General features: G+C 44.0%; 1 protein-coding gene across 5 annotated transcripts; it reads left to right on the top strand.

The window, feature by feature from the left end:
* Positions 1-80: 80 nt before the first annotated feature.
* On the top strand, positions 81-24,090 carry LDAF1 (lipid droplet assembly factor 1). 5 transcript variants are annotated; one of them, XM_042921129.1, is made up of 5 exons: positions 81-210; positions 2,802-3,001; positions 10,662-10,830; positions 13,090-13,228; positions 18,312-20,037. In XM_042921129.1, exons 2-5 carry the CDS (start codon positions 2,906-2,908, stop codon positions 18,391-18,393), a joined length of 486 nt encoding a protein of 161 aa, XP_042777063.1. In that variant the 5' UTR covers positions 81-210; positions 2,802-2,905; the 3' UTR covers positions 18,394-20,037. The 5 variants fall into 5 exon arrangements, with proteins under 5 accessions (XP_042777063.1, XP_042777065.1, XP_042777066.1 ...); XM_042921131.1 differs by having other exon boundaries at positions 2,783-3,001; XM_042921132.1 differs by lacking the exons at positions 81-210; positions 18,312-20,037 and adding exons at positions 921-1,028; positions 22,250-24,090.
* Positions 24,091-24,104: the final 14 nt, after the last annotated feature.

The raw sequence follows: 24,104 nt of genomic DNA, 5'->3' as shown, positions 1-24,104 counted from the left end.
CGAAGTTGGGGTAGACGTCGGCAACCGAGGGGCGGGGGAAGGGGCGGGGCGAGGGCGGAGAAGGGGCGGGACGCGGCGCAGGGCTGTGGCAGGCCGGGACTGGGCAGGAAGCCGGCTGCAGCTCCCGCCAGTGCCGAAGAACCTTCCTTCCTCCTCCTCCTTTACCTTTCCCCCTCTTCCCATCTCCCTCAGCTCCGGTCGCAGACACCGGTAAGTGTAGCCGCCGAGCCTTGGTGAGAGCTCGAAGCTTGGGTGGTAGGATACAGCATGCCTGGGCTGGCTAGACCCCCTCGCGGGGAAGGGCAAATGAGAAGGCAGTGGGTGCCTTGCGGTGTGGTCCCCTGTCCGCTGTGTAGTGAAAAGGGACGTCTTACCCCTTCGAAGCCTTAAAACGGGCTCGGAGTGCACACACACCCTCACATCCACCACTAGATTTGATAACAGGCTTGCCAGTCCCATCCCACCCCCGAGACCCTGCCCCTTGGGGAAACCTGGCTGGGGAGTCTCTAAACCCTTTCCGCAGGATTAATGAAAATGGGCGCCCTCCTTCTCAAGGGGTCCCTCCTCTCTACCGAGGGACCCTCTCCCTTGTCACTGCAGAGAGGGGAGCTCCAAGTAACAAAGGTGTATTCTTTTCCCCCAAATTAATGACAAGAGTACTCCACTCGCCCCTGAACTTCCCTTTCTCAGCTTCCGTGCTCTCTCGTAGGCGGACCACCCTCTCCACCTGCATCCCTGCCACTTCCCCCAATGCCCATGGATCCCTAGAAGCAGGGCGCCTCCTCCCCCTCGCGGCTTCGAAGGCTGAGAGACTTGGAAGCTGATGGGTGAAGCGGCCTGGGTAGGCCCGAGGCGCCCCGCATTCCTTTTCCGCAAAAAGAGATGCGCCCCTTTTCCCTTCTAGCTGGAACGCTCCGGGTGGCCGTTAGCCCCGGGAGGGGCGGGAGTGGAAGAGCCATGGCTGGGGGAGGGGGACGGGAAGGTTGGTTAGTGATCTCTTTGGTCAGCCGGGAAGGCGGAGAAGGCAGGTAATTTATGGGCTGAGCAGGGTTGAGAGATTGCCGCCTTCGGTTTGGAAACTTCTAAGTGCCTGGGGAGACCCCTCCGTAGAGTGAGTGATTAGGCAGTCTGGGGATTGGAAGCCGGTGGATGTATTTCACCGCAATGGCCCACGGCCTTCTACCCACGCTGGTTCCCATCGGACTTCCCTAACCGGTCTGGGTAGCCCTTGGGTTCCCTAAGGCCTCTGGAGACCAGTAAGGGGAGCTGGGCTTGTTTCTGCCCGCTGCAGAGATGAGATTAGGGGAGCTGAGTCCTGGGAACATCCCAAATCCAAAATCTGTGCGAGTAGCAGCTTCAAAGACAGAATATGGCTGTAGAGGGGTTAGTCCTTTACTGTGCAAAGCGTTCCTGTTTCACAAACGGGGTTGTAGCAGAAGCACTCTAGCTGGGGTAATTAATATGGACTTTAATTTTCATTCTAGGCCCTAGTGGTATTAGTAAGTAACCCCTCCCCCCTTAACTCACATAATTACCATGTGGTATAGTCAATATGGTAAACAAATGTGGGCATCACTCAGTTAATTTTGGCCACTGTGACAGGATCGTTGAGGCTTTTTTACTATCAGTAGCAAGAGGTCATTTGTAAGGAAGAAATTGTGTTCAGCCCTACAGTTTCGGAAAATACAAAATAAGAACAGTATGTTTTTTGTATGAAAATCCAGTAAGGGTTAAAAAAATAGATATCTAATTGAACAAATTGGTTTTATAAGTTATATGTGATTAGGACAGTCCTGGAAATTAAAGGCTGTTGAGTCAGGGAGTATATTGTAGCTAGGTTTCCCCTTGAGGCACCTCGTGTTAGGAGATTTACAAGTAAATAGAGAATGATTTATGATGCTGTGTAATTGGGAGCCAACCTGTTAATGTGGGTAGTGAATAAAGAAATTGACCACCATCATTGCTTAAGAAAAGCTTTCTGGGGGGAAAAGGCAATGGGACTTAAAATAGTGTTTCACCTTTCACCTTTCTTTGCAGCAGTTTGTCAGGCTAAAAAAAATAAACGTAAGCCCCCAGAGATAATATAATTAATATTTTGGTATTATATGATACATATCCTTCTAGGTCTTTTATTTTACTATGGAATATAGACGTAAAATACTAAGGTTTATGTAACAGTATGGGATATCTTGTAATTTTTTTTTTACTTATTACCATGGGTGTATTTTCATATCACTAAATGTCCATATTATCATTATTTAAAATGCTTATTTGTTTATTTTGAAGGGGGTGGAGAGGGGTAGGGAGAGAGGGAGAGAGAATCCCAAGCAGGCTTTGTGCTGACAATACAGAGCCAGATGCAGGAATGGATCTCACAAATTGTGAGATCATGACCTGAGCCAAAAGCAAGATTCACACATTTAACCGACTAAACCACCCAGGCACCCCTCCACATTATCATTTTAACAAGTAACGAATACTCCATTTTATGAATTTGTCATTATTTAACCAATTTCTTACAGTTAGCTTCTTTCCAATGTTTTGCTGCTTATTACATACTATAAATACGATTGCACTGCACATCCTTTTTGTATGTTTTGATATACCTATTTGATTATCTCCTTCAGATTCTGGAAAATGAATTGTTGGAAGAAGGTGTGTGCACTTAGAAATTTTGATACATACGGCCAAGCTACCCTCCACCTGCACACCTACCATCAATGCGTGAGGATAGTAGAAGCTTTTGTTGAACTGGCTAGGTGAATACTACTAATGGTTTAAGTTATTTCTTGTTTCACCAGTGACAGCAAGAGACAGGGTGACATGAGAGATTCGACTGCACCCTGCCCCGGACAGCTTACAGATAGAAGAATTAACCCGTAAAGAGACTGAAGTGGGTTTCAGGATGGCAAAAGAAGACCTCCCAAGTACCTCAAAGGACTTGCAGGAACTGCAGAGGAAGCTGTCTTTGCTGATTGAGTCTATCCAGAATAACTCAAAGGTCAGTTTCCAATCAGGATATGTAATGGAAAAATCCCAAAATAACACCAGCTTAAACAGCATAGAAGGTTATTTCTCTCTGAGGTAGAAGAAATTTGGAGTAGGTCAGGAATCTTTCTAATTCACCACTCTGACATGCCTAAATTGTGATCTTCAAACTCATTGTCCAAGATGGCTGCTAAAGTATCAGCCACTGTATTCACATTTCAGGCTATGGGATGGAGGAGGGAAGGGGAGAAAGACTTGCAAGCCACTTCTAATTTAAAGGGCCTTCCTAGAAGTCACACACAGGCAGCACTTCCAATTATATCTCATAGACCAAAATTTAGTTGCAGGTCTCCCCTAGGGGTAAATGCAGTTCTTTAGATATAGAGGGTAGCTCTCAGTCTTTGCCACAGATACCTTCCTGTTTTGTTTTGTTGTTAATTTTGCCCTGTTATCCTGAGACTGAGGGGCTAAAGCCTACTTTAAGATTTGAGTCCAGTTTTCCACTAGAAACCCAGTGTCCAATAGAAGTATGATAGGAGCCACATATGTAATTTACAATTTTCTAGTAGCCACATTTAAAAAGTAAAAAGTAGGTGAAATTAATTTTGATGTATTTAGTCTAATATATCTAAATATTTCAATATGTAATCATTATAAAAAATTATTAATGAAAAAAGTCATTGAAACTTTCTACATTATTTTGTAGTAAGTCTTCAAACTCCAGTGTGTATTTTACACTTAATGGCACATCTCCATTTGAATTAGCCACTTTTCAGATGTTCAGTACCCATTCAATGGCAATGGGACTTGAGATGGTGCATTCTGCTTTCTTGAATTTTTATCTTTCTTGCCTTCTTCTATGTGTCACTCAGCATTTTGTCAGGAAAAAAAATAACAGCTCTCAGAGATAATATTAACATTGTGTTGTATTTCCCTCCAGACTTTTTTTTTTCCCATGCAGTATACCCATAAGGTACATACATATATGTAATGAAATGAACTAGTTTGTGATCTGTTTTTTGTATTAGACAGTACAATTCCCCTAGGGTCTATTTGAAGAGCTACCACTTTGCAGTCTAGAGCAATATACTCTAGCGATCTTTCCTGGACTCATCCCAAAATGCCTCTGGCCCTCTTGGTGGATTTACCAAGCTATTTTTAAATTGGCCAAGCAGCTTTCTAGTCAGCAGGATGAGACTCTTGTTACTAAAAGTTAGCTTAGTAGGAAAGGTCCTTGTGCTCATCTCCATGTGCATTTGATTCTCATTAAATGTGTTAGTTAAGTTCTATGAGGTCACCTCAAACAATGAATTCGCAATTTCTCCAGGGGAACTACAGGATTAGGCTCTGGCAAATGTATGATCACAACATACTCATTGATTGATAAATACATAAACTATTGCATGTGTATTTTTGTTTGAAGGTTACTTATATATATATTGTTCATTCGTTAACATTAAACTCATGGCCAATAGCACTAGAAATCTTGCCTGAACAAAGTATTTTCTCTTAAGGCACATCACAGCCTTCTTACACTTAAGAACACTAGACAGTATTTCTGCCATTTTGAATGGTGAAATTACCAACAAAAAACAAAAATGTAAAAAAAGGTATTACAGAACCTTCCATCAGATTGACATAAGCATAATTTACAGAAACATCTACTTGTTTGGAGCATATTTAGATGATTTATTTCTCCCAAATAAGTTTTAGCCTTTCCTCAGAGTTAATCAGCCCTTTAAATTCCAGAAAAGAATAGATTGGCTTCTACACAGAGTATTTGTGAAACAACTCCCATCATTTCTTCTAGGAAGCCTCTGGAATGTCAAGTCTTTGTTGTCTTAGGCTGAGAGAGTCAGAAACCTGCTCAAAATAGCTTAAGCAAACGAGTAGTGAGGCATGCTGGGACTTTGGAAATGGGAGGCTATCTTAGAAGCCAAGGGTGGGAAGTGAATCAGGATCTGACAGGTCACTGCCAGGGGTTAGAGGTAACTCTAACAGGGGTTAGAGGTAACTCTCAACACCTTCTCTTGGGCCATGTTGCTCATGTTGCTTCCAGTTACCGTTTTTCCTTGTGCATCACCTTCATTCTCCTCTCTCTACAGCCTGGCTTTCTTGACTCTTCCATTCACATGCGCCAGTGTGACTCCCCAGGCTGGTACCTTCAACTCCCTATATCTCCCTCCCTGAAGCCCTTTAGGAGCCTTCTCTGGGAATGTCTGATTCCTAGGATCAGGCTTGACCAAGTCACCTGTGGCCAGGTGGGTGACAGCTGGGCAGGGGCTTCTCATTTCGTGGAGAGAAACATGGCTCCAGGGGCCTACCCCTATTGTGGGAAGGGACGGTGTTCAGAGAGGTGGGAAGAGAGAAGGAACATGGGCTGGGCAGATGCCCCCTGATGGCATTTTCACTTGTGGATTACCTATGACTAACTAGTTTTGCTCCCATGCTGGCCCACGAGGGATGTTTTTGAACTAACCTCTGAATCACGTACCAGTGGGCACCCAGGGACCGCGGTCTGGGAGAAACTGTTACCCAGCACCTTGGAGTTGTCTTTACCACTGGTTTTATTTATTTATTAATTTTTAATATGAAATTTATTGTCAAATTGGTTTCCATACAACACCCAGTGCTCATCCCAACAGGTGCCCTCCTCAATGCCCATCACCCACTTTCCCCTCCCTCCCACCCCCCATCAACCCTCAGTTTATTCTCAGTTTTTAAGAGTCTCTTATGGTTTGGCTCCCTCCCTCTCTAACTTTATTTTTTCCTTCCCCTCCCCCTTGGTCTTCTGTTAAGTTTCTCAAGATCTCACATATGAGTGAAAACATGTGGTACCTGTCTTTCTCTGTATGACCTATTTCACTTAGCATAACACTCTCCAGTTCCATCCACATTGCTACAAAAGGCCATATTTCATTCTTTCTCATTGCCAAGTAGTATTCCATTGTGTATATAAACCACAATTTCTTTATCCATTCATCAGTTAATGGACTTTTAGGCTCTTTCCATAATTTGGCTATTGTTGAAAGTGCTGCTGTAAACATTGGGGTACAAGTGCCCCTATGCATCAGCACTCCTGTATCCCTTGGGTAAATTCCTAGCAGTGCTATTGCTGGGTTATAGGGTAGATCTATTTTTAATTTTTGGAGGAATCTCCACACTGTTTTCCAGAGCGGCTGCACCAGTTTGCATTCCCACCAACAGTGCAAGAGGGTTCCCGTTTCTCCACATCCTCTCCAGCATCTATAGTCTCCTGATTTGTTCATTTTGGCCACTCTGACTGGCGTGAGGTGATATCTGAGTGTGGTTTTGATTTGTATTTCCCTGATAAGGAGTGACGTTGAGCATCTTTTCATGTGCCTGTTGGCCATCGGGATGCCTTCTTTAGAGAAGTGTCTATTCATGTTTTCTGCCCATTTCTTCACTGGATTATTTGGTTTTCAGGTGTGGAGTTTGGTGAGTTCTTTATAGATTTTGGATACCAGCACTTTACCAGTGGTTTTAAATAATCCGATGCCTTTGTCCTCCTTCTCTCTGGTAGCAAGGGACACTGATTGTCTTTTGCATTCTGACACCAGGGAATTGGCCTGTCTCCTAAACAGTTCCATATGGAGCCTTCATGTCCTTAAATACTGGCCACATCACCCTTACTTTGGAACCTGCCATACTCAGGCAGGTTTAAAATAAATTGTGTGCAGTTTAAAATAAATTTCCTTTGACCTTGGGCAAGTTGCTTAGGGTCTTTGAATCTCCATCACCTCTTCTCTAAAATAAGCAATGCTAGGCTCATTGGTTTGTTGTGAGGTGATCTCAGAAGCTGTTTAGAAAAGCTGTGGCACAGAGCCTGGCACATAACAGTGCTAGTCTGTCCCAGCCTGGCATTCCTGAGTTCTTCAGCACAGCACCCTCCCTGTAAAATCCAGGTTGGATGACATGTGCCTGCTTCCAGGATAGGGATGGAAAATTGCAGTTCATGTTACTGAATAATAAGCTGTCCCACTTTCCATCCTCCCATTGTATCCCCCTCTATTGCCATGAGAATGAGAAGTTAATTGCTATGTTCCAATTCCCTGGATTTAAATAAAGTTCCTCCTTACCTGCCTGTGAGTGTCTTAGGGGAAAATAAATGAGGAAATACATTGAAAGCACTTAAAACCGTGCTTGGTGCCTGAGTGTTTAATCAATGTTCTCTATTATTTTTTTTATTTCCTTTTTTTATTTTAGAGAGAGAGTGAGTGGGGGAGAGGGGCAGAGGGAGAGAGAGAGTATCCTAAGCAGGCTCAGCAGGACCCTGTTGCAGGGCTTGATCCCACAATCCTGAGATCATGACTTGAGCTGAAATCAAGAGTTGGATGCTCAACCGAGTCAGCTGCCCCTCTATTATTATTAGGTGTAACTGAATCATATCCTCCTCTTCTATGACAGACTGGCCTAAGTAGGGCCGTACTTCTTAGGGGAAGACAATTGCTGGGCTTAACTGCATCTTAAAATGGTCTCTCTGCATATCTGAATGATTCTGTTTGTTGGTTACAGGGCCCAGACTCAGAAGAGGCTAAGAAAAAAATAGATTCTCTTAGGGTCTGGAAGAATAGTCCTACTTTTCTCCTTTTGGATCCCCAGGCCAAACTGTCCCCAAGTCCTATTGATTTTTCTTTTGTCATTCCACTTTCATATTGCCATCAGCCTAGATTTGCCCATCAGTGTCTCTTGCCTGATTTCAGGCGAATTCTCATAATTGCCTTTTGCACATGACTGCCAGGTTCATATATCTTAAATTAGTGCTTTCATGATGTCATAGTCCTGCTCAAATGCCAGCAGTTTGCCTCCTGTTTTTTTTCTAGATAAAGTTTAAACAAGTGCTTTACAGTGGAAGTACTGTGCAATGTGTGTATAGAGTTTTAAATTTGCTAGTAGTCCTATTAAAAAGCATGAAAAGAAATGTGAAATTACTTTCAATAATATATTTTATATAACCCAAAATATCCAAAACAATATCATTTCAATATGTAATAATATAAAAAATTAGTGACGAGATAGTCTACATTTTTTTAGGTTTATTTTTTTATTTTAGAGAGCCAGCGTGAGCAAGGAAGGGGGGCAGAGGAGGAGGAGGAGAGAGAGGGAGAGGGAGAGGGAGAGGGAGAGGGAGAGGGAGAGGGAGAGGGAGAGATCTCAAGCAGGCTCCACGCTTAGCGTGGAGCCTGACTCAGGGCTGGATCCCACAGCCATGAGATCCTGACCTGACCTGAGCTGGAACCAAGAGTTGACACTCAACTGACTGAGCCACCCAGCCACCCCAGTCTACATTTTTTAATATACTTAGTGCACATCTCAATTCAGGTACTAAATATCCATTGAAAATACTTGATCTCGGGGCGCCTGTGTGGCTCAGTCAGTTGAGCGTCCGACTTCGACTCAGGTCATGATCTCACGCCCTGTGAGTTCGAGCCCCGCATCAGGCTCTGTGCTGACAGCTCAGAGCCTGGAGCCTGCTTCGGATTCTGTGTCTTCCTCTCTCTCTGCCCCTCCCCTGTTCATGCTCTGTCTCTCTCTGTCAAAAATAAATAAACATTAAAAAAAAAAGAAAATACTTGATCTCTTCAGATTTCATGAAATTTACATTTGAAAATTTATTTGAAACCTACCTGACCTATTTGAAATGTAATTAAAAATATTCCTGTGACTGAAGCATATATCCATTTTTAAATTTGAGTTAAACTAAGTTAAAAACCTAGTTCATCAGCCATATTTCAAGTCTGCAGTGGCCACATGGGGCTACTGTGCTGGATGGTCTAGGTGTAAACTCATGAGCCTGGCATTCAGGTGTTCCAGCCTCATCTCGCCACTGTGGTTACTGGGTCTCTTGATTATAAGGGTCAGAGAGAACAGTTCAGTCTGTCAGATGATGCCTTGGGTGGTTGGAGGAGTTAATAAGAATATATGTGGACTACAGCTGGAAACAATCAGGACTTAAGACAGATCCAGGGACCAGCCCCACTCCCGTGACCCGTTCTCTCACCTTCAGCTGACTTAACAGGAGAATCTCATTGGGTTCTGATTATGTGAGCTCGCATTCCTACTATAGTCACCTCTGGCTAGAGAAGTTGAATAGCCAAATCTGGTAGCTTTTCTCAGGAGGAGCTAGAGGCAGTATAGCTAGTGGGCATTGTGCCATTTTTGTGGCCTCACAGGAAGTGAAGTTGTTCATGCCTGGAGAGTTCTAAGGAGGCAGTGCTGAAGCCCCAAGACCAAGGGCAGTGGCTTCTTGGAACAACAGCCTTTTCTGGTTAAGCAGCATGAGCACTGTATTTTGATCACTATCAACTTCAACTGCAAAACCCTATTGCCTTCTAGCTTGCCTCCAGATCCCCACTATTGGAGTCATTAAGAGGTACATGTGTTTTGTGTAGTGGCATCCATGATCACTGTAGCTTGAATTTCCTCTTCATTTCAGCTGCTGGCCTGTAAGGCACTGAGGAATGAGACCTGGGAAGGACCAGTTTTGATGGGGAAAAGTTCTTGATGGAACATTGTAAGGGAACTGGAACCAACATGTCAGTAGTGAAGAGACAGCATGGGGCTTAAGAAGAGGGGCGAAGCCCATCCTTGTGGGGTTGTCTAGGGCCAGTTCTCTATTAAAGCGGCCCTTCCCCATTGAGCCAGATCCAAAAAAAAACCCTTTTGCCTAGTGAAGGAAGTTAGCTTGTTTATTAACACACAGCATAAGCTTGCAGGTGTCATCGGACTATGTCCTGACTGTGGTATCCAAGTTGATGACATAAAAGCATTTTTTCCTAACAAGGTGAAACCATTGCACGCATTAGACATTCAGAATGAAGAGATTCAGCTTTGGATGCCTAGATTTTGCCACTTGGAAACCGCGTGACTCTAGGCAAATGCCATTGGTTCTCAGACTTTAATGTGCGTACAAGTCACCTGGGATCTCATTAAAAATCAACATCTGGGGTATGGGGGCGCCTGGGTGGCCCAATCGTTTAGGGATCCAGCTTCACCTCAGGTCATGATCTCACGGTTCCTGAGTTCAAGCTCTGCATCAGGCTTTCTGCTGTCAGCGCAGAACCCACTTTGGATCCTCTATCTCCCTCTCTCTCTGCCCTCATCTGCTCATTCTCTCTCTCTCTCTCTCTCTCTCTCTCGCTCTCTCTCTCTAAAAAATAAACATTAAAAAAAAATCATCTGATTTAGCAGATCTGGGGGAGGGCTTGAGATGTTGCATTTTTAACAAGCTCCCAGGTGATGCCAAGTAGCTAGGACTTAACCTCTCTGTGCCTCAGTGGCCTCAACTATGAAACTTCAGCTGTGAAGTAGGAGACAAATGGTGTGTACTTTACATCCATGTGTACACATGCTGAGGGCCTCTTCTGAGAGGGTGTGTGTTAAGCGGTAGAGCCATGACCAGGTCTTTCCTACTTTCATAAGACTTAAAGTCTTATGACCCTCAAACCTGCCATCTGCCTATAGCTACCTTAAGCTGTTGCCAGGGTGACTCATGTCTTGGGAAAATTGTTAGTGTTGCTGACTTGTTACATTACTTATGAGCCATCCAACTTCATGGCCTTTGCTTATATACTTCCTGCAGCTCAGGTGTGTCCATCAACCTGGGGGTCAGACGTAGCGTTTAATCCTGGCTCTTTCTCCTTTCCCTGCAGGTGGTTGCCTTTATGAAGTCTCCGGTGGGTCAGTACCTGGACAGGCATCCTTTTCTGGCCCTCACTATGCTGGTGTTTGTTGCTGTGTCGGCCATTCCTGTTGGATTCTTCCTGCTCCTTGTGGTGCTTACCTCCCTGGCTGCTCTTGTGGGAGTCATTTTACTGGAAGGTATCCTGCTCATCTATTCACCCCCTTGGAAAATGATTCAAATGGGAGCACAGTATTTATTTGGCACCTGCCACTGATATCAAAGTTTCCTCTTAGGGGCGCCTGGGTGGCGCAGTCGGTTAAGCGTCCGACTTCAGCCAGGTCACGATCTCACGGTCCATGAGTTCGAGCCCCGCGTCAGGCTCTGAGCCCCGCGTCAGGCGCTGGGCTGATGGCTCGGAGCCTGGAGCCTGTTTCCGATTCTGTGTCTCCCTCTCTCTCTCTGCCCCTCCCCCGTTCATGCTCTGTCTCTCTCTGTCCCAAAAATAAATAAAAAACGTTGGAAAAAAAAAATTAAAAAAAAAAAAAAAAAAAAAAGTTTCCTCTTATTGAAAAAATCAGAATGACCAAGGCAGATTGTCAGAGTAGTTAAAAGATGGACTCTGGAGTCCACATTAGAATCCTACCTCCACAGGGGCGCCTGGGTGGCTCAGTCGGTTAAGCGTCCGACTTCAGCTCAGGTCATGATCTCGTGGTCCGTGAGTTCAAGCCCTGCGTCGGGCTCTGTGCTGACAGCTCAGAGCCTGGAGCCTGTTTCAGATTCTGTGTCTCCCTCTTTCTCTGACCCTCCCCTGTTCATGCTCTCTCTCTCTGTGTCTCAAAAATAAATAAACGTTAAAAAAAATTTTTTTTTTTTTAAAAAGAATCCTACTTCCACCAACACAATTTTGGACAAGTTATTTATCCTCTCTGAACCTCAAACTCCTCATATGTAGAATGGGGATGATATAATAACTGTCTCAAAGCATTATTGTAAGGATTGAAACTCATAGTTCCATAAAGTATTTAGCTCAGCCCATGGCACCTAGTAGCTTCTACATGAATAGTAACAGTCTATTTCACAACTAGTTACTGAATATCCGTTGCATGCCAGGTACCTTGCTAGGTAGTAATGTTTCCTCTTCCCCACCTTTCCTCCTGAAGTCACACTGCCAGCTGTCAACTTCTCCTTTTGTTGCTAAGATAAAATTACTGAGAAGGCAGATCTGACCAGCTCAGTTTGCCTTTTCATATCAGATCACAAATCACAAAATACTGGCCAAAGAGGTGGTTGCCATTGGGTCAGGCAATCACCTCTGATTTATCCTACGACTTCCCAGGGTTAAGATCACGCAGAGTTGTTTCCCTGCCCGGGGAACTGTGGATAAGGCAATTTATATTCAAAGGAGAAAGTGAGCATCATAGGCAGAAGAGCAAAATACAGCCTGGCAGAGTAGCTGTTCACTAAATATTGACGGATAGAGAGACGGATGAATGAATGAGTGGAGGAATGAATGAGTACTGTAGCAAAAGTAAATTTAAGGAGGGGAAGAGAACCACTGCATTTTGGTGTATCATGCAAAGTTTAACAGAGGACAGGATTTACAGATCTGTAACAACTCTTGTTTCCTTTGGGGAAGTAAAGACTTTCTAAACAGGAGGAACAGCATATATAAAGCCTTTAGAACAGTAGTCTGGAACTTGAGTGTGTTTAAGTCTTACTTGTGTTTTTGAAGATACAGACTTCTAGGCTTCATCCAGAGATCGTTAGTAGTTCTGGAGTAGGGTCCAAAAATCCGAAATTTTACAAGCCTTCCTGATGCATCTGATTCTGATATAGTGGTTGTTGGCCACACTTGGAAAAACACGGATCCAGGATTTTGCAAATCTTTGTAAAAAGGCAGCACATCCATTTATATTGTCTGATTTCCTTCCTTTGCAAGGTCCGTCCCTGAAATTATATCACTGTAGCCATGAGGATGGAGTCCTGAGTTATTTGACCACTCCCAAGGCAAGGAAAAGGGTATTTGCCTTGCAGTGATGCCCACTTGGGTGGTTAGACTACCTCCTTTTTTTTTTTTAATCTTTTTTTAATGTTTTATTTACTTTTGAGAGAGAGAGAAAGAGCGAGCGAGCAAGCAGGTGAGGGGCAGAGAGAGAGAGGGAGACACGGAATCCGAAGCAGTCTCTAGGCTCTCAACTGTTAGCACAGAGCCCGACCCGGGGCTCAAACTCACAAACTGTGAGATCATGACCTGAGCCGAAGTCGGACACTAAACCTACTGAGCCACCCAGGTGCCCCTAGATTACCTTCTTATAAAGTGATGCTGGAAACCTGGATCTTTATGGGAAATCTCACTTAAAAAGTCTGAGTTAACTGTCATAAGCACAGTGGCCTTGGGTCTGGTAGCTTTCAATCTGTTTTAGCTGAATGCTTCTCCTAACTATGCTTTCTTCTAGGACTGGTCATCTCTGTGGGTGGCCTCTCACTGCTTTGTGTCCTCTGTGGCTTGAGCTTTGTGTCACTCGTCATGTCAGGGACAATCATGGTGTCCTACGTGATGGTCTCCAGCCTTGTCAACTACTGGTTTTCTCCCAGGTAAATACATGTCAGTGCAATAATTTAATCTTTACCATTTGGGGGATTTTCACAAATAATACCTTAACCCTATTTGGTTAGTAAAATGGTGAGAGGCAGGTGTTCCTTATAGGTTTCCATATACATCAGACATCACATGGGAATTTACAATGGAGTTTCAAACAACCACCACACACAATTACTCATTTTGTTGTCATGGCAACTCTGAAGTAATTGTTACTGATTCCTTTTAAAAGATACCATTAAATTTACAAAAATTCAAATTAAGGGTTTTTGCGGGGGGCAACCGGAAATACTCAGCATGCATGTACCTCAGGATGATGCAGGGGGCCACAAATCTGCTGTTCCCAAAGTCTGTCTTCATTCCCTTTGCTCTTCAGACTGTGTGTGTGTGTGTGTGTGTGTGTGTGTGTATGTATCTCACCATACTGAGTGTGTTATCTTGTGTTTGATTACATGGATTATGTTCCTACATTATGGCTCCTAAATGCCAGCTACACTTCATCTGGGCCTTCACTGAAGGAACAGTGATGTATTTAAATGCTAGAGGGAAAACCAGACATACTGAGATTAGTGTAAGACAGTATGTTTGTCTATAATGGACTGCCCTCCTAAGGGATTTTCAGAGATTTTTTTTTTAATGTTTTTTAAATTTATTTTGAGAGAGAGTGTGTGAGAGCACAGAAGGGGCAGAAAGGGAGAGAGAGAATCCCAAGCAGGCTCTGTACTGTGCAGGGCTTGATCCCATAACCATGAGATCATGACCTGAGCTGAAATCAAGAGTCAGACGCTTAACTGACTGAGCCACCCAGGAGCCCCTAGAGATGATTTTTTTTTTAATACTTGATTTCTATCCATTCTCCTTGATGAATTTAGAATCTAAGTCCCAAGTGGGCTGTCCATTATGCTTCATTTAAGCTCTTGCTTAATTGATGACAGCAGCTACCCATCAAGCACTTGCTCTGTGCCTGGGACTCTGTTATGCGCTTTCCAGGCCTTAGTTCATATAATCCTCACAACCACCCTGTGAGGCAGGTACTAGCTCCAGTCTATGACAACTAAATGAAGCCAAGTCCCAAAGCAAAGTGTGGCAGAGAAGGGACTTAAATACAAATCACTTAACTCTGAAGCTTTTTAACCAAGATTCCAAAGTGACTCCAAAACAGGAGTCAGCAAACAATGTCTGTAAGGGGCCAGATGATAATACTTTATTTTAGGCTTTGCAGACCACGTGGTCTCTGTTGTAACTCCTCACCTGTGCTGTTGTAACCAAAAAACAATGTAGGCAATAAGAAAACAATTGAGCATGGCTGTGTTCCAATAAAACTTTATTTACAAAAACAGGCAGCAAGGGATGCCCAACCCCTTGGGCAAGGCCCAAGGGATTTGCCAACCCTTGCCCTAAAAGAACCTACATCCTGAATTTTATTTTTCTATAGACTAGCCCTTGAACTTCTTACCAAAGTGTTATCCTCTTGTTACTCATGTTGGAAAATAAAATGTGAAGTAGGTATAATTTAAAATACCTCAGGGGTAGTTGTCATAGGCTTGCCTGGTTGATGTCCCTGGAGTTACATTCAGCTTCTCTAAATTGTTTTGATGACTATCAGTCTCAAAGGAGATAAAAGGAAAAATATTAGCCAAAATTTGGCTTATTAAAGCTGATGTTTCTGAGCCAAAATTTCTCCCCACCTCTGAACCCTGCTCTGCTATACCGCAGGAAGTAGCAAAACCTGAATACCACCTACTTGTCAACAAAGAGAGTAAAAAGATATCCAAGAGGGACGCCTGGGTGGCTCAGTCAGTTGAGCATCCAACTTTGGCCCAGGTCATGATCTCAGTGTTGTGGGTTCGAGCCCCATGTCAGGCTCTGTGCTGACAGCTCGGAGCCTGGAGCTTGCTTTGGATTCTGTGCCCCCCTCTCTCTACTCCTCCTCTGCTCGCACTCTGTCTCTCTCTCTCTCTCTCTCAAAAACAAACAAAAAAAGATACCCAAGATTTCTCCTTTATCTCCTTACAGCCCTCTTCTCCCAACCAAGACCCCTGGACTGATTGTTTTCATTAGGGCAGTGGTTCTCAAGCTTTTTACCTTCTTAAAATGACCCATTTTACCTTCTTAAAACTACTGAATCTCCCCAAGTTTTTGTTCATGTGGTTTAAATGTACCAATAATTACTGCAGTAGAAATTAACAAATTCAAAAAATGTTTATTCCTTTAAAAAGAGCAGTTTTACCAGTTGATGTAAATAACATCTTTATAAGTAACATTTTCCCATTACAAAATGAAATGAGTAAGTGGCATTGTTTTACATGTTACAAAGATCTTTAAGGTCTCCTTAATAGAGGTCAGCTGGGTTTTGCAGACCCCGCCTCACAAATGTGTGACTGACAAAGAGAGGAAAAGCTTTTTCAGATGACTGTGGATGTTCTTTGATAGTACACGAAAACTCAATACGTGGTAGTTTCTCAAAGGTTAACTGAAATGTGACTTTTTGTAGTTCATTATATTAAAATCTACTGGTCTGTCTTGCACTTTTATTAGATCTTCTATGGTGCGTGTTTTTTAACTTCATGCATTGCTCATTTGGAGAATATTGGTTCATGGAGTCATGCAGATGTTCCACATATACTGTGAAAACTCCACTGTTGGGGCACTTGAGTGGCTCAGTCAGTCAAGCTTCTGATTTAGGCTCAGATCATGATCTCGCGGTTTATGAGTTCAAGCCCCGCATCGAGCTCTCTGCTGTCAGCACAGAGCCCCCTTTGGATCCTCTGTCTCCCTTTCTTTCTGCCTCTTCCCCACTTATGCTTTCTCTCTCTTTCTCAAAAATAAGCTTAAAAAAAACACTCCACTGTTCCTTTGTGGAGAATGAGAGCAACAAAGGCATTGAGCATATTATATTACTATGAAAATAGTTGTCACCTGAAAACCCTTGCACTAGTGAATTCTTAAACTCAAGAAACCTCTTACTGAATGTTCCAAAGCATAGGGGGGAAGAAAGAGGAACTGTTCACTTTATTCCATGATGCAAATGGGATCTTGACCTTAAAACAAAAGATAATATGCAGCTAAAATTTTTGAAAAAGAAAAAAGGGAATAAAACTGTAAGATGTCCTTAAGAAAATGGATTAACTGCATGGTGTCATCTACATACCAGCCACCTTATGTCTTTTGGTGTTGCCATGCTTAGCCCATTGGTTTGTGACCTCATGGCCACAAGAAAGCTGTTGTGGCTCTGGCTACACCAAGAACATTCAAGGCAGGATGAAGGGAGAAAAAGAAAAATGAGACCTCCCTCACCACTTGAGTCTGACCATTTTTATCAAGTAAGTGCGGTTTTTCCTAGGACCTCTCCCCATCCTGCCCAAGCTGACTTCCTTGGCTAGAATTGTGTCAGTTGGCTGTTCTAAGCTGGCAAGGAGGCTGTGAGATGGAGTGCTGTTTTCTCAGCTGTGTTGGTCAGCCAAACTCTGGTGTATGCCACAGTTTTCTGCACTGGGGTGTCCATGTTGGCAAAGGTATTTGAAATTCAAAGATAACCTATAGATGCACTTAATATCGATAATGCTATCTCCACTCTCACTCCCCTCAGAAACTTGCCATCACAGGGGCTAAAAAAGACCTATTTGTCTTCCTTTTTGCCCCCTACCTCTCTTCTGTTGAAGATGTCAAGAAACAGCGGATTAATTGGAATCAGAAGATATGGGTCTCAATCCCAGCTCTGCCATTTTTTAGCTGTGTGATCTTGAACAAGCTGCTTAACTTCTCTGTTCTCAGTTTTCTTTCACTGGTAAAATAGGGCTACTCCAACAATCACTGGATTATTGCGAGAATGTGAACAATACACTGAGAAAATGCAGTGTCCAAATTAGAATAGGGGGAAGGGCCATAATCCCTACCCCTAACTCAGTCATTTTAACCTCTTGTGCCCTCAATTTCCATCTGTAAATGGTAAAGCCTCAAATCTGGTGTTTCAAGAAGCAGCTAAAAACAAACCAACAAAGAAAGTCCTGTATTCAGTTTTGTGCATGCTCAGCATTAAAGCTCTTTAAAGAGGCCCTATGCCTGGGTAGCTCAGTTGGTTAAGCCTCTGACTTTGGCTCAGGTCATGATCCCATGGGTCATAGGTTCAAGCCCCGCATCAGGCTCTGTGCTGACAGCTCAGAGCCTGGAGCCTGCTTCAGATTCTGTGCCTCCCTCTCTCTCTGCCCCTCCCCCACCCATGTTCTCTCTCTCTCTCTCTCTCTCTCTCTCTCTCTCTTTCTCTCTTTCTCTCTTTCTCTTTCTCTCTCTTTCTCTCTGTCTCTCACAAAAATAAATAAGCATTAAAAAACAAATAAACAGGGGCGCCTGGGTGGCTCAGTTGATTGAGCGTCCGACTTCAGCTCAGGTCACGATCTCGCGGTCCGTGAGTTCAAGCCCCGCGTTGGGCTCTGGGCTGATGGCTCAGAGCCTGAAGCCTGCTTCCAATTCTGTGTCTCCCTCTCTCTCTGCCCCTCCCCCGTTCATGCTCTGTCTCTCTCTGTCTCAAAAATAAATAAACGTTAAAAAAATAAAATTAAATTAAATTAAAAAAAAAAAAACAAATAAACATGGGGTGGCAAGTGGTTTAGTCAGTTAAGCATCCAACTTCAGCTCAGGTCATGATCTCACAGTTTCTGAGTTTGAGTCCCGCATGGGGCTCTGTGCTGACAGCTCAGAGCCTGGAACTTGCTTCAGATTTTCTGTCTCCCTCTGTCTCTGCCCCTCCCCCACTCATGTTCTATCTCTCTCTTCCTTTCTCAAAAATAAATAAGCATTAAAAAATAAATAAACATGGGGTGGCTGGGTGGTTTAGTCGGTTAAAGCATCCAATTTCAGCTCAGGTCATGATCTCACTGTTGGTGAGTTTTAGTCCCGCGTCGGGCTCTGTGCTGACAGCTCAGAGCCTGGAGCCTGCTTTACATTCTGTGTGTGTCTCTCTCTCTGCCCCTGCCCTACTCATGCTCTGTCTCTCTCTCTCAAAAATAAACATTTCAAAAAATAAAAAATAAACAAATAAAGAGGCCGTAGGGCTAACCATTTCCTCTTGTTACCAAACAGACTGTTAACACAACAAAACTCCGGTGGCGACTGTCAGCTTGCTATGAAGTCCGCAGACTTAGAGGGGCTCTACCAGGAATGATCGGCTGAGCGGAGCCAGAGCTTTTTGCAAGCACTTCTCGAAGTCTGTGGATCATACTCAACCCTTAGGATTGACTCAGAAGGGGGCTGGGTGGTCAAACACTCCCTGTATGTGTCCTCTAGCCTTTTCTCTTATTTGTAGGATCCTGCGGGGGCAACTTGAGGCCACTTGGTGATCAGTTGCTCTTGAGTCCCTGTGGTTCTGTTGGCTGACCCACCCTCACGTGAGAATTAGCTGAAAATTGCAGTGGCTTGGCAGCTCCTCCCACCTTTCACTCCTCTCCAGTGTGCGGTCTTGACTTTGGCCCCACTCCTTACAGCCAGCAGCTTGACCCCAAAGACTCCAATCTTGTGTCCAAGGGTCCAACTGGAGCAACTATGGTTTCTTTTTTTTTCTTCTATCTTCCTTCCCTCCCTCCCCTTCCTTCCTTGCTTCCTTTCTTTTTTTCTTTCTTTCTGAAATGAGGAAGCTGTTTATTTCTTCACTTCCTTGAAACGAGGTGGCAAAAGTGATAGAAAACAGAACAAATTCTTCTGCCTTATTAGCTTTGTATCAGAAAAACTAGCAAAATTTGGTAATTATGGCCTCTCAGACAAAGCTGGAAAATACAGTCCAAAGTTAACTTTATGGCCAAGGGCACTTTTGAAAAAGTCTAAAGGCTTAGTTCCCACGTTGAGTACTGTTAAGTGCTGTTAATTTCTAAAATACTTGCACTTGACACTTTTGTATTGTTTTAAGGAACTTGTTAAGCCACATCTGTAAAAAGTCCTATGGCAATGCTAAAGGATTACACAAACTTTTAAAATCCCATGGGATTTCTACTTCAGTGGTCTGCTGTGGCATTTTATTAAATATTTATCTAGACGAGCTTCTTAACTCTTTATTTCACCCCCAAGACATCATACCTGCTTATTCCTTCTCTGTTGATTTCATGTCAGATCCCAGGTAATAGGGTTTGTGATAGACACTCCACCCAAAGTGGCTTTAAAAAGTGGGGCGCAGAAGGGGGAAGTTCATTTCACTCAACTAAAAAGCCAGGGGTTAGATTTTCAGGTACTGCCGGATCCAGTGGTGCTTTGAGGCATCTCTCTCCCTTCATCCCTCAGCCCTACTTTCCTCCTTGTGAGCTCCTTTTCCAGTCAGGCCCTCCTTACCTGGGGTCCCAGCAACTCTGGCTTTACATCAACCTTACAGTCAGCACTCTGCACTGGTAAGAAAGCTGCTCTTTTCTGACAGTACAAGCAGATGTTCTGGGCTTGGCTCTGATTGGACAGACTTGGGTCATGTGAGCAACCCTGAACCAATCACAGTGGCCAGGATGTTAGACTCTGCTGATAGGGCAGGGCTGGGACATAGGTTCATGGGAACCAGGGATGGTTTAGGTCAGGTCCACTGGTTTCACATAGGATGGTGTGCATACTCCCAAAGGAATATGAGAAGGAGAGGAAATATTTACTGGGCAGACAAACTAAAATAATAAGCCTGCTACTTGTGATAGGGCATAAAGGCCTTCATCTGGAAACTTCTGAATCCCTTGACTGTCATGCCTGTCCCTAAAGGTGGTTTTACCTCTACTTGAGAACAAGAGGTGCCCTTTCTTGCCAGTATTAACAGTTGGTATTTATTAAATGTTTCTTTTCTTCATGCAAGGGTCTGCTATTTTCTGTCTATGGTATCTACCCAGCTGGGTTCTGAGGCTTCAGTAATGGAAAAATGAAAAGGTCCCCAGTCCTGAAGTTCACTTTCTAACACAGGAGTTGTTTAACAAGTGTATTAAATGTTGCTGTATAGCAGTTTACCACAAACTATAGACTTAAAAGAGCATATGTTAACTCACATTTTCAGTGTGTTAGGAGTCCTGGTTCAGCTGGGTCCTTTGAAAGACTACAAACACAGTGTTGCCAGGGCTAGGTTCTCATTTGAGGCTCACCTGGGGAAGGATCCACATCCAAGCCCACATGGTCACTGGCAGCATCCAGTTCCCTGCAATCTATATGGAACTTCACACCTGGCAGCTTGCGTCTTCAAAGCCACTGAGAGAGAGAGTCTCTTAGCAAGGCAGACATTACATTCTTATGTAGCGTAATCACGTACATCTTGTCACTTTCACTGTATTCTGTGGGTTAGAAGCAATCACAGGTCCCAACCACACTTGAAAGGATGGGATCGCACAAAGGCATGTGTACCACAGGTTGGGATCATGGGCTCTACCTTAGAGTCTACCTGCTACAACAAGCAGACAAAGTATTAGATTGTGACAAGCATATCAAAGAAAGTAAAGGGTGATAAATAACTGTGGGAGGCCAGTTTAGTCACAGCAAGCAGGGATTTCTTCTCTGAACCAAAGAATGAGAAGTTACTGCCATGCCATGAGCTGGGGCTGTGTGTTCCCAGCAGAAGGCACAGGGACACAAAGGCCCAGAGACTGGAAAAATCGAAATGTCAGTGTGGCTGGGCCTGGTAAGCAAAGGGTAGATGAAAGAGATAGGAGTCCATCGTGCAGTGGTCCATATGGTAAGAAATTTACACCAATGAGTAAAGGGAAGACCATAAAGTTTAGAGGGACATAGACTTGGATGTTAAAAGATCACTCTATAGGCACTGGGTTGGGAGCTGAAAGCCATTTAGGTCTCCAGAGGCCCAGAGCAGAGGATGGTTGTGGCACCACACTGGGATGGAGGTAATGGAGACCTCCCTCCCTTGGAGAGCCGCATCTGGTGGTAGATTGCATGTGGGTGATGAAGGAAAGGGGGGCATAAGGATGGCACCTAAATTTTTTTAACTTGAGCTGGTGGGTAGACAAAGACACTATTTTTCTGAGGTGGGGACTGGGTGAATATTCAAAATCTGCTTTGCTTATATTAAGTCAGATATGCCTTTAACACCAATAGGATGAATCAAGTAGACTGTTGGCTTAGAGTGTACGTCTGGGCTGAGGATATAATGTTTGGGAGTATTTTCAGTGCTGAGAGCTTTACACAGACATCTTATGAGATGGTCTCTTAGGAGTAGCCAAGAGATCATTTTAAAACACATTTCCGATTATATAAACATCCTTACTTCAAACTCTGCAAGTACAAGGTGCTTTCCCACTACACTTGAGTGAGACCCATCACAAGCTGCCCCTGCTGGCTTCTCATTTTTTGTATGCATCAGCCTCTGGAGTTTAGAAATGAAACTAAGGTTTAGAGCAGAACTGACTCAATAATTCTGCCAAGAAACGTGGCATCTAATCATAGCTTTGCAATTCAGGCTCCCCATAATATTGCCTGGAGCCCAAGGCCTTTGCCAATCAAACAAAGTAAAATAACGTACAGAACCTAGCAGAGTGCCTGCCATAGAACGGGCCCATAAGGCACAGTTGTCAAAATGCACAGTGCACCATCATTTAAAACAGTGCAACAGGAACGTGTAAGAGGCCTATTGTTAGCCAAGCTTGGAGGAATGTTAGGACTCACCCATTATTCAAAAGGTGCCTGCTTTTTAGATATAGTTCAATGTGTGGCTCATTTGGAAAGGTAATTTGCCCTCAGAGCATGAAAGCTGTGACTTTATACAGCCAGAATGTTAATTTATAAGTATGTCTCTGTTTGTTTTTGCCACATGTTGGGTGCAATCTTGAAACCTCTACAAATCAATACACGTTTTCAGTCCATCCTCACTACCACCCATTTTAGAGATGAAGAAGCCAAAAGACTGAGTGGTTAAACTGTTTTAAGGGCACACAGAAACAAGTGGGATTCAAGCCCAGTCTGCCTGACTACAAAACCCACCTGTGTAACCCGTGTACTGTTCAATATCCACTCCTCCAACCTGCCTTTGAGGCCTTCTGAAATTTGGACCCATGCCCTAATAGATGCCGTCTGCGACCGTACCCACATCCTTTGCTGCCGTGTCACTGAACTCCAGAGATCGCCGGTTTCATGAAACGGAATGTGAGTGATTGGCTTCCCCTAAAATTGTCCCCATTGAAGTAACCATTTCAACTACCACTTGTGTGCAGCTTCTGCAGTCTGCTCCGTGTAGAACAGGGTGTCATAGGTAAGTGATGAATCCCTGAATTCTACTCCTGCAACCGATATTGCACTGTATGTTAACTAACTAGAATTTAAATAGAAGTTGGAAAAGAGAGAAAAAAAAGGGAGATTGAGCCCAGAAGTTGCGGCATTCTGGCAAAGGCAGATCAGGTGTGAGTTGTCCCAAGAAGGTTGAGAATGACTAACGGTACTTTCATGAGGTTCTGCTGTGCTTCCTTGAGCAGGAGAGAAAAGGTGGAGCTAGAGAGAGGACGTAGGATTTGAGAGTAACCTTACCTATGCCATGGCATCCCCCAGAACCCCTGTGCGTGCATGCATACACATATCCTGAGTGATTAAATTATGCGTGCACGCACGTGCGTGCACACACACACACACACACACACACACACACACACTGAGTGATTGGTAAGAGCTGTGACAATTACGAATTATTAAAGTGCTTTCTTTGCCTTCCTGAAGGAAAGGAAGGGGGTAGGGATTACATACAAATTTGGTGTGCCTCTTGGGTGTGTCGTTAGGGTGGATACTATCCATTATGTGTGTGGCAGAAAAGTTGAAAATCAATGGTGTTGGGCATCCCCTTTCCAAACCTCCCTTTTTGAAACATTTCCACCTTCCATAGTCCAGCTTAAATTGAAGTCATGTCTTGCTGTGTGCACTGTCTTTATATGTACAGCCCTTGTGGACCAGGCATGGTGAACAAGTGACAACCTCTCTGTGTGTTGACTTCCTCAGTCTGTAGTGAGAATGCTACCCACCCAGAATCTTTGGGAGGTGGAGGCAAGTGATCTCTAGATTATAAAAGTGCTACAACACAGTGGAACAATTATACCCTTGCTCAACGAAATTGTCTCTTGTTTGGTGCTATTCTCTTGCATTTGTCCTTCCTCCCACCCTGCTTACGTGCCTCCTCTCCACCAGTGCTCTGGGGATGGAAACAAAGTCTGTCTATTCACTTTGGGTAGCCTATAACCTTATACATAGAAGCCCCTGAACAACATTTTCCATTGACTACAAAGATCAAGAAGTCTGGATCTATAGCCTGTTCCCGTCTGGCAGCATCTGGAGGCATTTTTGATTGTGATGACTGTGTGTGTGTTTGGAAGAGGGGGTGAGACTGGCATCTGGTGGGTTGAGGCCAGGGATGCTGCTAACCATCCTACAGTGCATATGACACCTCCTTACAAAAAGATTATCTGGGCCCAAATGTTGGTGCCAAGGTTGAGAAATCTTGATGTAGACAAATAATGAGAATTAAGAGCATTAGGCCAAGCAAGGCACAGTTCATCTGGGATCAGAGACTGGAGTTGGCCAGGTCTGTGCTACAGCAGCCAGTTACAGTAATGGCATCAGGAAAACACCTTCATGTTTGTGAAACAAACATTTCAGGTTTTCAAAGACCTTTCACATCGATTACTATTTTTGACCTTTCACAACAGTTTTGCAAGGTCACTCTGTTCCAACTTCATGCCATACTCATCAGCTGGCAGAAGAGGAAACTGGGCCAACAGTTTGCCAGAGGTCTCAGGGCTGGCTGGTGACTAGCCCATCACCAGCCTGCTAGGTCAGGCACTGTTTGTTCATCTCTCCCTGCTTTGTTGTTAAAGCAGAAATGACATGGGGCACCTGGGTGGCTCAGTCGGTTAAGCTCCAACTTCAGCTCAGGTCATG

This window comes from Panthera leo, chromosome E3 (assembly GCF_018350215.1).
Source record: "Panthera leo isolate Ple1 chromosome E3, P.leo_Ple1_pat1.1, whole genome shotgun sequence".
Lineage (NCBI taxonomy): Eukaryota > Metazoa > Chordata > Mammalia > Carnivora > Felidae > Panthera > Panthera leo.
This window is presented reverse-complemented; position numbering and strand designations above follow the sequence as displayed.